Below are 17079 nucleotides of genomic sequence, written 5' to 3' on the forward strand. Positions count from 1 at the left end.
AAGGGTTGCATGACGTGGGTGCGGAAGTCAGAGTACAGTTTGCGGCAGTTCTTTCTCGCCACCCACCATGTGTGTCCTGGGGACTTGGCAGCAGGTGCCCTACCAGTCACCCCTCATGCACATTTTCAGTTTTTAGAGGGGACAGGGTTTCACGGTATAGCACTGGTCGGCATGGACCTTGCTGTGCAGAAGAACTGGCTTCCAACTCACAGAGATCTTCTTGATTTTGCTTCTTAGGAAATGGGATTAAAGGCATATGCCATCATGACTAGCTCAGTTCTTATCTTAAGATATATATATTAAATAATAAATAATATGACATATAATAAATTATACATAAACAAAATTATATATAATATAAAATTTGTAATATATAATTTATATATTATAAACCTATATAAAAATTATATTTATATAATTATATGATATATAAATTACATGTAATAAATCACATATATATATATGCCAGAAATGCCTTTTGGGATTTTTTTGTGTGTTTTGAGACTGAGTCTCAGTATGTAGCCCATACTTCTTAAATTTAGGTGTTTTTTTTTTTAAATTTTAAGATCTTATTTATTTTTGTTTTGTGTGTGGAGGTTATTTGCCTACCTGTATGTCTATGTGTCCATGCAGTACCTATGACGTCCAGAAGATGGCACCAGATTCTTTGAAACTGGAGTTAACGGTTGTGAGCCATCCTACAGATTACTGAGACTTGATTCCTGGTCCTATGGAAGAGCAGCAAGTGCTCTTAAACACTGAACTAGCCCCCAACTTTTATTCTCTTGCCTTAGTCTTCCAGGTCCTGTGATTATAAGCCTACAGCGCTGCACCTGACGGAGACCCAAATTGTCAATTGGGCTATTTAAACTAAAGCATTTCTCCATTCCAGATCGAAAAGCCCGTGCTGTGCATGCCCATAAACATTCATATACACCCACAAATAAGTAAGTGTAATTTTTATTTTAAGTTTGAAAAATTGGTCCAGAAAAAGCCCCACCAGCGTGACAATGAATACAGAGAAGGTGACAATGTTTTTAAGAACTGCAGCAAGATGAGTCGAGTCTATATGGCAAATGCTCACTAACCTAAGTGCTAATGGTTAGGCTTTCATGTATTCTCCTGGACCAAGTGTTCTTACCCTTTTCTGAGAAAACATCTCATGTGGTCCAGGCTGGATTTGTTTCTGAGCCTCCTGCTCCACCTCCCACATGCGACGGATTTGGTGTGTGCCATCAAGCCCTGGGATCTAATCCAGAGTGTTGGACACACTAGCCCTCAACTGACAAAGCAAAGTCCCCAGTCTCTAGACCAATTGCTTTTTGTAACTAACGCTTCCTTTCTTGCCAGCAAGGCCTGCAGCAGTCTGACTTCCAGCTTTACTCTTTTACTGAGCCTGCAAATGATCAGAATATGAAGTAGCTTCTCAGTCAAGAAGTACTCTTCATGTCTGTTACTCTGCGATGCTCTGTGGCCTTCTCTCTGACGGCTCATCTGATTGTGGCGGTGCACACTTGGTCTCCTTGCAAAGACACATGGCAAACCTTTTCCATGTAGTATGAAGCAGATGCCTGTGAGGTAGCATGATATGGTGTGTCCGTGCATTTTATGCTGTAGTTGTGGTTTAGCCCTGCTAGTAGAACCAGGTTTCCCGGAGTTCGAGTCCAAGCCTGCCTGGTTTGAACTTTGTTATATTGCTCCCTCCCTCCACCCCTCCTTCCATCCTTCCGTCTTTCTCCATTCTTACCTCTCTTATTTTCTTCTTTTCTCATCAGGCTTTCACTATGCATCCCAGGCTGTCCAGGAACTCATTATGTACCCCAGGCTGTCCAGGAAGTCATTAGGTATCCTAGGCTGGCCTTGAACTGCCCCAGCCTCCCAAGGGCTTCCCAGCACTTCCAACAGGAGTGTTCCCAGGCCCAGCTACAAGAACATCTTATCTCTCACAAGGGAAATATCTACTTCTCTTTCATTGTTTTGCTATCCAAACTCATCTTTGACTTTAGCAAATCTGAAGACTCACAACCATCTCTGTTTTGGTTTATATGCATTTCTCCAGTTCTGGTAGAGGACTGGGGTTTGACCTCCAGCACCCATGTTGCGTGGTTCACAACCAACTGTAGCTCCAGCTCCAGGGGGTCTGATGTCCTCTTCTGGCCTTGGTGGACACCTGCACTCAACACACACACACACACACACACACACACACACACACACACACACACGATTAAAAATAAGCATAAAAACACGACAATGACTGAGGCATTTTCTAGACACTTTTTGTGTGTAAATATAAATGTTCTATATGATCTTCCATCCTAAAAGACAGGTTTTGCTTGGCTGGCTGGTTTAGTTTTGTTCTTTTGGAGGGGGTATGTTTGGTCCTATCTATCTATCTATCTATCTATCTATCTATCTATCTATCTACCTACCTTCCTACTTACCTACTTATTTATTTTGGATGCACAGTCTTATCTGTAGCCCCGACAGGCTGAGAACGTATGTTTCCCAAGCTAACTTCAAGCTCAAGACACTCCTCCTGCCTCAGCTTCCCAAACTCTGGGGTTACAGGCGTGAGCCACCATACCCACTCCAAGTCTTCTAATAAGCTCTGACTGCAAGACAAAAAACCCATGGTTGTGCCAGATTTGTTATTTTCAAGGTTTTTTTTTTTCTTTTCTGGTGGTGTTGAAGATGGTCAAATTCTTTTTTTAAAGAATAGAATATCTTCTATTTATTCTTTTATGATTCAAACATGAAAACAATGTATCTTTATTGTAGGTGTAGCCCAGGTTGGTCTTGCCTTAGACTCACAGTCCTCCTGCCTCTGCCTCTTGGGCACATCCTGCAGACATGAACCACTACAACCTGCCAAATTCTTTAATAACCTCAAAATTCTTCTTTAAAAATTAAGGGTGGCTAGTTAATGCACACCTTTAATTCCAGCACTCAGGAGACAGAGGCAGGCAGATCTCTGAGTTTGAAGCCTGGTCTACAGAGTAAGTTCTAGGTAACCAGGGCTAAACAGAGAAACCCTGTCTCAGAAAAAAGCAAAAGACAAAAACACAGACAGGAAAAAGCTGAGAAAAAGGTACTTGTGTCCAAGCACATAGTGGAAGGAAGACAGACTCTAGCAAGTTCTTTAACTTCTGCATCAGTCTGGTGACAGGTGTGTCTCATTCACATACACATGAACACACACGAAATAGACATATTAAAAAACTATTCTTTAGGTTCATACATGCATACGATATTATTTCAATTATACAATTTCAATTATATTTTCCCTCTACGCTATCGGCTTAAAATTGCATGAAAGATTGAGAAATAAATGAACATTTCCATTTTGAAATAAAAGAACCTACAATTAGTATTTTACATTTACTTTTATAACCTTAAATGGATATTGCTCATATAAACACACTTATATTTATTAGCCTTAAATTAAAACGGCATACAATGAGAGCAATTAATAGTTTATAGGTTTTATCCTTTACTTTGAAAAGCTAGTCAATGCAATTGATCTTTTTTTTTTTTAAAGACAGGGTTTCTAAACCAGACTAGAATCACAATGATAGAGATCCTTCTGCTTTTGCCTCCTGAGTGCTGGCATTAAAGGAGTGTGCCACCATGCCTTCTTCTTTCCTTCCCTCCACCCCAAGACAGGGTCTACTATAGCCCAGACTGGTCTGAAGTTCCCAATTCTCCTGCTTCAGCATCTACAGCGCTAGGATTAAAAGTATGTTCATTGCACTCAGCCCGATTTCCAGTAGTATTTACTCGAGACAGGTCTCCTGTAGTGCAGGGTGTCCTCAAACTGTGGAGCCTCACGTAACCTTGAACTTTTTCATCCTCCTGCCTCTCCTGCTCCACTGGAGTCTGATAGTATGTGTGTGTGTGATGGCGTGTGTGTATGATATGCGTGTGATGGTGTGTGTGTGTGTGGTGCTGTGTGTGATGGTGTGTGTGATGCTGTGTGTGATGCTGTGTGTGATGGCATGTGTGCGTGGGATGGCATGTGTGTGTGATGGCATGTGTGTGTGTGATGGCATGTGTGCGTGGGATGGCGTGCGTGGGATGGCATGTGTGCGTGTGTGACAGCATGTGTGTGCGATAGCATGCATGGACATGTACCAGTGTTGCGGTGTCAGGTTTTTGCCATCATTTCTCACTTTACTCAGTGTTGGTGATCAGCCTAGAGCTTTGCTCACAATTGGCAAGCTCTCTGCTAACTGAGCTCCATCCTCAGTCCTTACAAAAGCAGTTTCCTGGGGCCTGGAGCAAGGGCTCAGAGGTTAAGAGGCTGATCTTCCAGAGGCCCTGAGTTTTTTAATTCCCAGCAACTACCTGGTGGCTCACAACTATCTGTAATAAGATCCGGTGCCCTCTTCTGGCCTGCAGGCAAACATTCAGGCAGAATACTATATATATAAAAATTAGTAATAATAATAAAACAATACATTTTAAAAGAAAGTAGTTTTCTTGAGCCAGTAAGATGGCTCAGCAGGTAGAGGAGCTGTTGCCAAGCCTGACAGCCTTGCTTTGATTCCTAGGCCCCACATGGTAGAAGGAAGGAAGGAGGCTTTTGGAAGTTGTCCTCTGAGCTCCCCAGACTACCATCACAAAGAGAAACCTGTCCACACTCAATAAACACATAAATATAATATTAAGGAAGTCATTTTCTTTTTAATATATGTAAGAAGAATAATGTGCAATAAACTCACTCCCGTGTACTACATGTCATTAAGACAGCATCGAAATTGTCTGGGTATATGAAAGGGACGGTAAAGGGAGAGAAAGAGGAGAATACATGTGCAAATAAAGTCAATACATGTAACGTACATGTATGAAAATATAGGGACTGTACATGACGTACATATGTGTAAATATAGTCAAGGTACATGATGTGTTTGTATGCAAATATCTTTATGAACCCCATCACCATGTATAATGAATATTATGACAATAAAATAACACGTAGAGAAAGGTGGGAGATTGTTATACGGACAGGCTCGTGTGCTTCGACACTGTCTGTTGCCATTTATATTACTTTCTTGTCAAGGAAAATGCAGGAAGAACAGTCTCGAGTGCCTAACAGCCATCCAAGGAACGTTGCGACAACTCCTGCTTGCGTGGATACGCCCAGCTGCCGCACTACCGCCATGCCGAGGTTGTTTTAGGGTGGTCCGGCATCTCAGCTTTAACTCTTCTTCCAGTAGAACCAACGAAATTAGAATTTTCTATACGGGAGAAACAAACACAGTATAGTAAGAACAGCTATTCCACACATCAATTTACCTATGCTGAAGTTTTACTTATTTTTCTAAGTTATTCTTAATTCTTATTTGTGTTTTATGTGGGTGCTTTACCAGCACGTATGTCTGTGCACATGTGTGTAGTACCTACGGAGGCCAGAGCAGGGCATTACATCCTCTGGGAGTGAGGTTACAGGTGGTTCTGTGCCAGCTTGGTCCTCGCGAGAGCAACCAGTTCTCTTAACTCCTGCGCCATCTCCCTAGCCTCTACCAATGTTAATTTAGCAAGCACTAATCAAAGTTTATTTCAACAAGGGAGAAGGTGAAAAAGCAGAAGGTAGGGGAGGGTGCTCCCCAGAGCAGAGGGTGGACTGGGTCGATGCTAAGGCCTCACATTTAAATTTTCTTCTGCTCCTCTTCCCTTTTCTTCTTCTGAGTCATGAGTCAGGTATTGTGACCCACACCTTAATCCCAGTAGGGATTTATAACGCAGGACCCCCAGGTACCCTGATTGCCAAGAAGGCAATGTTGGACCAGGAGTCCTCTTCCCTAATTTACCTTCTGACTTCTGCCTCTCATGGCAAGCACACTCTTTCTCACCCCTCACTGCCTCCAGCAAGAGGCTGCTCATTTCATCCCATGGTTGTCCCCACAGACCCTGAGAACTCTGGGTACGGTGGCGAACACTTATACCCAGAACTGAGAAGTAGGGACTGGAGGATTGCAGGGGCTTCTGTCCGCCGGTCTAACCCAACTGATGACCTGCAAGCCAGCAAGCACCCACCTCAGTATCTCAAAGGAGTTTCAGCGCTCCCAAAGATGACACTCAAGGGTGTTCTCCAGCCTCCACACGCACATGTAGGAATGTGCTTGTGCACGCACATATGCAAACACAAACATACACATCATACATATACATACACATCACACATACGCAAACACAAACATACACATCACACGTATACATACACACTCATTTTTAATTCTTTGTTTTGTTTTTCAAGACAGGGTTTCTCTGTGTGTTTCTTTTTGAACTCACAGAGATCTGCCTACCTCTGCCTCCCTGAGTGCTGGGATTAAAGGTATGTGCCACCACTGCCCAGCTACTTAAATTTTTTTTAAAGCCTAATCAAGATACAGTAGTAATGTGGCTGGCATTGTGACATCTTTTATCTCCCACTCTGGAGGCCAAAACAGGCAGATTTCTGTGAGCTGGAGGCCAGCGTGGTCCAAATAGCGAGCTCTAGGACAGCCAGGGTTATCAAGGTAGAGAGACCCTGTCTCAATAGCAAGAAGAAGGGAGAAAAGACAGGCAGGCAGACAGGCAGGCAGCAGGCAGGCAGGAGGCAGCAGGCCTCAGGCCTCGTGGAAATGCGACTGCTTCTCCCTCAGAGCACTTTATCGTTGCTTATTTTTCAGCACAGTTCCAATGTCTCTTCAAAAGTATGAAGTTACACTACTAAGAACATTTCTTAATTTAATAATCTTAATTTGCTTTATCAATCTCAATTATTTCTTTTAATGTTTTAGAGGTAGATTTGTTTTGTTCTGTTTTGTTTTTATCATCCAAAACAATTATTTACTGCAAACCAACGGAAAATTATCAGAATAAAAGTTTTAATTTTTTAAAAATTACTTTGTGTATGTGTGTGTGTGTGTGTGTGTGTGAGAGAGAGAGAGAGAGAGAGAGAGAGAGAGAGAGAGAGAGAGAGAGAGAGAGAGAGAGAGAGAGATTGAGATCAAGTGTCTGGTGTCTGGAGAGGCCGGAGGACTTCAGATTCCCTGAAGCTTGAGCTCACGTGATGCTGAGGCTGGGCGAGAAACTGAGGTCTGGCAACAACATTGACTGTTCTCAGCCCTGAGCGGCCGATTCTCCAGTTCCTAAAAATGTTAATTTTGAACATTTTATTCACTAGATAAAAGTGGTCTCTCGGTATCTTTTGTTTTTAAAAACGTTACATTTATCTTTTATTTGGAATTTATAGTGGACGTGTGCACAGGTGGGGAGGTCAGGGGACAGCCTGTGGGAGTCTGTTCTCTCCGTCCACCACGTGGGTCCCGGGATTGAGCTCTGGCCAGCAGGGCTGGCAGCACAGGCCTTTACCCGCTGAGCCATCTCCAGGGCAAGAAGTGTACAGATACACTCTAGCGTGCAAGGCAAAAAGCCCCTGCTCAGGGACCAGAGGACCAGAGAAAATGAGGAGGCGTTTTGTTCTGGTTTCTGGGAAGGGGGTTTTGCGTTTGTTTATTTTAGACTGATTGAGTCTTCCTATTTCAGTAGGTAGCCTAGGCTGACCTGAAACTCTCAGTCCTGTCTTAGCCTCTGAAGGAAGAATCACCACGTCTGGTTTAGGTTTGTTTGTTTTCGTTGTTTTGAGATAGGCCTTGAACTCTCCATATAGATCAGGCTGGTCTGCAGCTCTCAAAGTCAATCTGGCCTTTTTTTTTTTTTTTAAAGGTTTTTGGGACAGGGTTTCTCTACATAGTCAGGCTGTCTTGGAAGTCACTATGTAGATCAGGCTGTCCTAAAAGTCACAGAGATCCACCTGCCTCTGCTTCTGAGTGCTGCGATTAAAAACATGCAAAACAATTCCTGTCTTGCTTGCTTGCTTCTTTACTAGATATATCTTTTGTAGACCAGGCTTTCCTTGAATTCCTCATGTACCTAAAGCTGGCTTTGAATTATGGATCTCCATGTCTCTACCTCCCAAATTTAGGATTACAGTCCTACGGCACAGCCATGCCCAACAGGAAGGGATTTTTATAGACTAGTCAGTTAACTAAATTCTTCAGTGAAATCAAAGTAAAAGCTTGGTGCGGCACACTTGGAACCTCTAATGCAGCCACACTGAATGCAGAGGTGGGCCAGGTACAAGTTCTAGTCAGCCTGATCTGGCGAGTTCCAGGCCAACCAGAGCTACGCAAGAAGACGCTGAAACAAAATTCAAAGTAACAACAAAGAATCATGAGACTGAAACTCGCCAGATTCATTTAGAAAGAAAGATGACTCACGGCCAGGTAAAAACCTTTCATTTTTTTCTGTTTGGGACACATACGTAGAGGCCAGAGGACGACCTGAAGGAATCTGTTTCCTCCTTCCACCTGGCAGGTCTTACCCACCCACTGAGCATCTCACAGGCCCGGTGAGAACCATTTACAGGGAATTGAACAGATTAGAGGAAGCTGTCAAAGAATGAACCGGAAAGGATGGCGGCTGACCAGTCATGGGACGCTGAGAGCATAGAAGCGTGCCAACGGTGTTTCAGGATGCAGGCTTGTTAGCGTGTAAACCTCCACGCTCACATCCAGCCCGAAGAAAGAGAATCGAGGCTGACAAAGGGAGAGGCACCCATGGCAAGATGTTTTCCATGGCACCAAAGAGAGGGTAAGGCTGAGCAGGATGCAGGGAACTGGGTGGGATTAAAGGTCATCTGATGGCTTTTTTTGTGTGTGAGATAAGATGTAAAACTAGATCCAAAAAATGTAAGAATTGGAAATTTAAAGGGAGAGGGGTGAGGGGGAGGGGAGTTAGAAGCAGTTCTTGTTTGTGGGCCAAGCTGCAGCTGGACCAGGGAAACAACAGCTTGTCAAACACAACAGATCAGAGATGAACTTAAGTGTTTCAACCTGACTTTGTGGAATTCTCCAGCTGTGGTAACATTCCACACGTTTGTGCCCGGTACTAACACAGCTCACCTGTTTTCAATGGGTGACTAATTAAAAAATGACCAAGATACGTAAGAGTTGGTTACAGTGCTGCAGAGAACCTGAGCCTGAGGCAGGAGCATCGCCAGAACCCAGGAACTCAAGGTCAGCTGAGCAAGAAAAGAAACAGGAGCAGTGGGGTGAATGCGTGTGAACCGTGGCTCTTGCGGACTGAAGTACTGAGAAGCTAGAGACAGGAAAATCACAAGTTCATGGCCATCCTCAGTTCTATAGAAGATACTACCCCCCCCCTTCACATACCTCAGAGCAAAATGAGAAACCAGGAGTGGTGGTTCAAGCCTGAATACCTGCTACACTGAGTTTAAGGCATGCTGGGTCTACAGAGTAAGACTGGAGAGCTAAGTAGGCGAGGGAGCCTGTCTTGTAAAGAGCGCTCATTATTTGCTTTAATGATAGATATTTTGTGCATACATAAGCTCTATGTATATACAAATACAAAAGAGTGGCATGTATATTATAAACATGCATTATAGTTTGCTATCTATATAAATCTGTTGTCTGGCAAGAAGTTTTATTCCAACTATAAATTAGGTGTGTTAAGGATTTTCTCTGAGCACAAAGACTGGACTAACTGTGATATTAGTCATTTTCCAGCTGTGTGTAGTGGGACATGCCCATTACCCCAGACCTCAGGATTCAGAGGCAGGTGGATTTCTGTGAGCTGAAGGCCAGCCTGGTCTACACAGCGAGTGCCAGGCCTCCCAGGGCTACGTCTTGAGACCCTGTTTCAAACAACAACAGAAGAGTCTTGTTTTCTGCGTTCGGCTCCCTCCTAACCAGTGTGGAGATGCTGCAGATCTTAAAGTGCCCACAGGAACCGGAACCGGAACCAGAGCCGGAACCCCTGTGGGAGCTCTCAGGCTGCTATGTTAAAAACAAGTTTGTACCCCTTGATTAAAGTGCCAAATGTTGCCTTTAAGGGGCTTCTAACTTAATACTAATAAAAACCTAAAGAAGAATGTGATAAATATCTTTAAACAGCTAATAAAATTCTGTGAGATGATGGTGGATCTAGCACTTGAGAGAAGCAGGCAGGAGGATCAGGAGTTCAAAGCCAACCTGAACTACTTGAAACTTCTCTCTCTCTGAAACCTTGGTTTTAAAAGAATAGTAATAAGGGCCTGGAGAGATGGCTCAGTGGCTAAGAGCATTGGCTGTTCTTCCAGATTCAACTCCAGCACCCAGACCCTCACAGACAACACCCAGGCCAAACAGCAATGCACATAAAAAAACAACAAAATCAGAGGCTGGAGAAATGATTCTGCTACAAGGACATGTGCTGCTCTTTCCAAAGAACTAAGTTCGGTTCCCAGCACCTGCAGCAGGAAGCTCACAATTGCCTTTAGGTTCAGCTGCAGCTCGTGTGAACAAACTCAGTTTTACTCATACTCACTGATGCAAGCGTGCGCGTGAAGACACATACACACATACACACACACAATTACAACTAAAACTTAGTGGCTATAAGGCTGCTTTTCCAGACTGCCCGAGTTCAATCCTTAGCATCCACAGGGCGGCTCACAAACGTCTTTAACTCCAGTCCCCGATCTGATATTACACATGCTCGCATCCTCTGAGCCATCTCTCCAGTCTCCATATGAGACCCCAGTGAATCATGAAAACAAAACAGAATGGTGACGCAGCATTGGTTATCAAATGCAAGGTCCTGGCTCCTGCAAAGAGGGCGGGAGTGAAGGAAAATGAACTGGACATGTAGCTCAGCTGAATTCTTGCCTCACAGGCTTAGGATCCCGGTTTCCATCCACTCCACGACACCACACGCCCCCGGCACACCTCCCACACAACACACAAAGAAAACTGAAAGTGACAGAGAGGTGTGACCCATTGTTTTCCCCACAGAAATCCTTTAATGTCACTTGCTGCTCTAAGTGGATTAGCCTAGAAGAGGTGTCAGGAAGCGTGGGCTGAGGATAACGTGAGGATGCAGACAGGGAGGGCACACAATTCCACTGACTGCCTCCTTCCTCATCACTGCTGAATGAGGCTACATGAAGGGTTCTTCCCAGAGAAGCCCTAAGTGTGGAGGAAGAAGTGGCCTCCTAAGGAGTTTCTCCATGACGGACAACGGACATAGCAGTTTGGAGGGGATTCTGTGTCAGAGGTGGAGCTGGATTTCAGTTAAAGGAATGAGGAAGACAGGGACAAATGTGGATGGGGGAAGGGAGCAGCCTGGTCAGGCGAGGCAGAATACCACCATTTGTATTATTATTGTTATATGTATTTGCACTGTTATCCTGGAAAGGGTCTCACTGTGCAGACCAGGGTGGCCTGGTCCTCTCAGAGATCCACCTGCCTCTGCTTCTTCAGTGTTGGGGTTAATTGAATGCACCCCCACACCTGGCAGAATACCATGCTCATTTGAAGAGAAGAGAGGGCGAAAGCAACTTTTGAGGGTGAATCTCTGGAAACTCAGGCTTCAGATCTTCCTGCCTCCAATGAACGGGTGCTGGGTTATAGATATGGATATAGATACACCATCTGGTTTAGAAGCATATTTTAAATGCTAAGGGTGATTTATTATTAATCACCCTTACTAAATGCTGAGCAATTTAATATTTATATTTTATATTTATTTTCTTATATTTTTTGTTTATTTTGAGGCAGGGTGTCATGTAGCCCAGGTTGGCCCTGATCTCCTTACTTCATTGTCCAGGGCCTGGAATTATTATGGAGGCTACCACAGTTGACTTAGAAGCACATTTTGAATGATAAGATTAATGAGAATTATTTATTTAATCATTTAATAGATAGGATTTATGTAGCCCAGGCTAATCCTGGCCCTCTTACCTTACCTCCTAAATGTTAAAATTAAAGGTGTGTGCCACACAACACTTGGCTGACAAGAAAGCAACTTAAAAATCTTTTCATAGCCACTGTCTCTGAGAAGGGAAAACGGGCTGTAGGGTGGGGTGTGGGTGGGAGTTTTTTGCTTATCTTTGAGAAGTCTGTCTTATCCTGCCAGGGTGGGTGTTGTTCCAGAGTGGTTGCTCAGTGAAAACAGAGATAGGGCGATAGGAAGAAGTCAGTGGAATCCTGTGCCCCCGCCCGTCTGCATCCTCATCAGTGGAATCCTGTACCCTGTCTGCATCCTCATCAGTGGAATCCTGTACCCTGTCTGCATCCTCATCAGTGGAATCCTGTACCCTGTCTGCATCCTCGTCAGTGGAATCCTGTGCCCTGTCTGCATCCTCGTCAGTGGAATCCTGTACCCTGTCTGCATCCTCGTCAGTGGAATCCTGTACCCTGTCTGCATCCTCATCAGTGGAATCCTGTACCCTGTCTGCATCCTCGTCAGTGGAATCCTGTACCCTGTCTGCATCCTCGTCAGTGGAATCCTGTGCCCTGTCTGCATCCTCGTCAGTGGAATCCTGTGCCCTGTCTGCATCCTCATCAGTGGAATCCTGTACCCTGTCTGCATCCTCGTCAGTGGAATCCTGTGCCCTGTCTGCATCCTCGTCAGTGGAATCCTGTGCCCTGTCTGCATCCTCATCAGTGGAATCCTGTGCCCTGTCTGCATCCTCATCAGTGGAATCCTGTACCCTGTCTGCATCCTCATCAGTGGAATCCTGTACCCTGTCTGCATCCTCGTCAGTGGAATCCTGTACCCTGTCTGCATCCTCGTCAGTGGAATCCTGTACCCTGTCTGCATCCTCATCAGTGGAATCCTGTACCCTGTCTGCATCCTCGTCAGTGGAATCCTGTACCCTGTCTGCATCCTCATCAGTGGAATCCTGTGCCCGTCTGCATCCTCGTCAGTGGAATCCTGTACCCTGTCTGCATCCTCATCAGTGGAATCCTGTACCCTGTCTGCATCCTCATCAGTGGAATCCTGTGCCCTGTCTGCATCCTCGTCAGTGGAATCCTGTACCCCGTCTGCATCCTCGTCAGTGGAATCCTGTGCCCTGTCTGCATCCTCATCAGTGGAATCCTGTGCCCGTCTGCATCCTCGTCAGTGGAATCCTGTGCCCTGTCTGCATCCTCATCAGTGGAATCCTGTGCCCTGTCTGCATCCTCGTCAGTGGAATCCTGTGCCCCGCCCGTCTGCATCCTCACGTTATCCTCAGCTCACACTTCCTGAAGCCCCTTCTCCTGCCCTCCTGCAGGCTAATCCACTTTAGAGCAGCAAGTGATGTTGGGTGATTTCTGTGGGGAAAACAATATATATCAAGGCCATGTGCTGCACGCAGCACGTTTAACTGAGCCGGTCTTCAAGGCTCGGAGTTGTGCAGAGGGTCAGCGGAGCACAGTAGGAAGTGACAGACTGAGTGGAATAAAGATGCCGGGCATGCTATTAGCCAAGCTAGGTCTCGCTGCCAAGGGTTGATCTGCAATATTTCTGGGATCAGTTTGTTTACCCTATCAAGCCCTTTGTGTTCTTCCTGGATCCTGAGTCAAATGACCGCAAGTGATTTCATCTAAAGCATGCAGAGAATGTGAAGAAATCAAAGTCTCCCTGTGATAGGGGCTACATGTCCAGAAAGGTGGTCTTTACCCAATAGTCAGCATGTTTTTGTTACAAGATATAAAGGCATTGGGACAGCTTAGGTCCCTGAGAATTGCCCTCAAATCGAAGTTGGGACTTGCGATAGGTACTGGCTGAGCAGGACCTTGGAAGGTTATCTTAATGTTTATCTTACATAGGCTCTTATAATAATTACTGGATTCCAACAGGTGACGTTTGTGTACTTGATGTAGGGCTGGTGTAAACACCGAGAAAATGGATGCTGTAACATGAGCAGGCTATAGAGCCACCAGCCACTTTCAGAAAGGTCCTTGCTATTAGGTGGCTTATATTGCTTTTATTCAAATTTCCCTGGGTTTGTAAACTTGGCTTCCGGGTCAAACTTTCCCTTAACTTTGACAAGTCAAATTGCGCTACTTTATCAAGCTTACTTATTTACAACCTTGATTTTTATAGTAGGGCCTTTGTGCAGAAAGCCAAGATAAAGGGTGGCTAACTAAGGACTTGTGTTTGCATTTTGGGGGGCATCTTCTTTGTGTATGCAGGGATCCTTTTGCTACTGTGAAAAGCGCCCCCTTTGTCTTTGTTATTTATGGAGGAATGCTGGGGGTGGGGGGATCTGCAATTCCTCCAGTCCTAAAGGCATTTTACTGCTGTCTTACATGGTGAGGCTGATCAACACACACCAAAGGCCACTTTAACATATCAAATCCTTCCGCAGCCCATTTCAGTCACCGCTCCTTAGCTTTGGAGAAGCCTCCTACGGTACTCTCCTAGGTTCCTCTACCAGACAGGCCTTCCAGAACTCTGATGGGAAAGAGTACTAATGCGTCACAGATCCCTGCACAGAAACCTTGGCTTTCTGTCTCCTCCTCTGATAAATGTTTATTACTGACTTGCTCTTTCTTCGTTTCCTCTCCAGGGCTTTCACCGGGTTTGAAAAGCATGTATTAAACAATAGACATAGCAACCATTCTTTACACCAGATGAATAGGCCCATAAAAGCTACAGTCTACAGACCAACTGAATAAGCTAATTTAGCAAATGCCTGTGTGCCTTACCCAGCTGGGGGTATCGCTGAGGTAGGTTTTTTTCCCTTAAGACTACTTTAAATGAACCAAAAAGCTAAAGTTAATTACAAATGAGTGTCAAAATATCTTTCTTTCTTCCTTCCTTCCTTCCGTCCTTTCTTTCTTTCCTTCTTTCTTTTTGTCTGAAATGATTTAAACTTGGGCAGCATTGGAGACTAATTGAGCTAGTAGTGTTCATGGAGGTGTGCTGGAAAAGTCATTGGCCTTTTGGTGAGTGTGAGAAACGCAATGGGGATGGGCAAAGTTCGACTCGGAGCTTATCCTTAAAACTACAACCATCAAGACCAGCTCTGTGAAGGAGGCTGGAAAGCTTTCTTGCTGCTGATGGTATTAAGTTGATTTTACACAATTAAGCTTGAATCATTGCGGCTGCTCTGTCATTGTTAACGGGTTGGGTTAAAATGTCCAAATGCTTCCAAGCCCCCACTGATCTAATAAGAAGCCTGCACTAGGAGCTTCCAGTGTTTCCTAAATACACATTTAAAGATCCTTTTAGGATTGCATTTTCCCAGTGCTAGATTTTCTAAGTTGTTAAAATGTTCAAACACACGCAATGCATTAGCCTCATAACCACTCAGACTCAGCAACCATGAGCATCTTCCCGTTGTCTTCCTGAACTACAAGAGCGGTTTCCAGAGGCCACATGCTCTCGTTCTGGCGTGCACAACGTGTCTCTCAAACATTTGCACCACTGTGAATCACGATCTTATTACAGACTAGGACTAAAGGCAGACAGTTGAGGACAGAGCTACCCACCTTAGGGGAAGGGCACGCGGGCATGGAGTGAAACGCATCTCCTCCGGAAGCAGTGGTGTCTGTGTAATTTTCTTTTTCTGGGGAAATTAACTGAAGGAAAGAGAAATAAGAACAATTTTAAAAACACACACACACAAAGATCATGGTATCTGGAGAACACAGATCTGCTCTGTGGTTATGTTCATATGAGGTTAAGCTGTAAACATTATTGGGGTGCACAGACATAGTAGTAATCCCTGACACCCCGGGTTAGAGGGAAGATCTCTATGGGGACATCCTCCTGGCATAGTTTTTCCACAGCGTCCTTGAACTTCTCATCTTATTTAGGAAACTCATGTCCAGGTCAGTCTGAGTTTTAGAAAACTAGAAATCAAAATTTTGTATTAGGGATTGAGTAGCAATTGCTACTGGCAGGACAAAAGGACCGGCTACCTTGTAACTTTTTCCTTATGTATGTAAAAGAGTTGACGTGGGGGAGGCGTCTTCATTCAAAGGCAGTATCTGACTTTTCAGCCCAGGGTGCACCGAATTCCATCTAGCCAATCAGCTCTGTGGTGACAGCCGTGCATGTGACTATTGTCATCTTTCTGTTGAAACTTGAGGCTGCAGCTTTATGTGTCAGAAAACTTATAACAGATACTTTCCTTGAAAAAAAATGAAGGCATTTGGACCGCACACACCCTTTACGTCTTCTCCTTCCTGAAGTTCGTCGTGATAAAGACGCAGAGGCAGCAGCCAGCGGGCCAGTTTATCAGCTCACATTGTTGCATCCTGATTTTACACAGCACCAACCCAATTCATATTGCCCGCCTCCAATCAGCATGCATGCTCTCTTAATACCCTGATTTGGACCTGCCTTTTACCTAAATCCAGGTTTATTAATAGACCAGCATTCTCAGTTCTTTGTACTTGTAAGGACAGCATACAATAGTTAAGACTGATTATCTTAGAAAAATTGTAAACTATATATCAATATTTTAAAAGGGAGCTACTTAGAAAAAAAATGCCCAAATTGTATCTCCCTCCCCCCGCCCTCCCCATGAGAATAACTAACGTGGTTCAGAAATTCTTAGTTATTTCCCCCAGTACTTTTAATTGCTAGTGCACCTAAATCATTCTCATTATAAATAGGCTTAGAGACCCAGAAGTACAAACAGGCAAACAAACAAGCTCCCCAGGCCAATGGTTTCAAAGACCTACCTGGCTTCTGTTCGGTGATAAAAAGAAGACTCGTTGCAAAGATAAAAAATACCAAAAAATAATGCTGAAATCTCATTGTTTTTCTTCCTTTTTTCCCCCTTACACACAAGTGAACAATAGCTCTCCAAGTAAAGAAGCAGTCTGTAAATACTCTGAGCAGTATCTGTCCGGCTCACCCCGCATCCTACAGCCAGACTTCAGAGGGCTGCCAGCGGCTTTTTTCCAGAGGAGGTTAATGATCACATCAGACAAGGTTACTGGTGCCCTGGGCTGTGGTCGGAGCTCCCGAGCCTCAAGCCCCTCCTCCGTTCCTCTCTGCTTCTACCGTCACTCCCCTTTATTTCCATAAGCAAATATTGGTGAAGTGTACCATTCAGGCCTGCAGCAACTTCAGTGGGAAGTCTCCCCCTCGAAAGCTCCAAGGAGAGCAACTCCGAGTCAATCTGTTTATGAAGGAAAATGTAAAACAAGGCACGGCCGGCCTCTTCTCTGCATTTGCATCTGTTTAAACTTTGCATTGCCCATATTGGTCCCACATGCAGAAACCGGTGGAAATGACAGGAAGTTT

General features: G+C 44.5%; 1 protein-coding gene across 1 annotated transcript; it reads right to left on the reverse strand.

The window, feature by feature from the left end:
• Positions 1-5025: 5025 nt before the first annotated feature.
• Positions 5026-16587, reverse strand: Apela (apelin receptor early endogenous ligand). The gene is made up of 3 exons (XM_075984559.1): positions 16512-16587; positions 15312-15401; positions 5026-5240 (listed from the first exon to the last, which is right to left on the reverse strand). Exons 1-2 carry the CDS (start codon positions 16585-16587, stop codon positions 15313-15315), a joined length of 165 nt encoding a protein of 54 aa, XP_075840674.1. The 3' UTR covers positions 5026-5240; position 15312.
• Positions 16588-17079: the final 492 nt, after the last annotated feature.

This window comes from Microtus pennsylvanicus, chromosome 9, assembly GCF_037038515.1.
Source record: "Microtus pennsylvanicus isolate mMicPen1 chromosome 9, mMicPen1.hap1, whole genome shotgun sequence".
NCBI lineage: Eukaryota > Metazoa > Chordata > Mammalia > Rodentia > Cricetidae > Microtus > Microtus pennsylvanicus.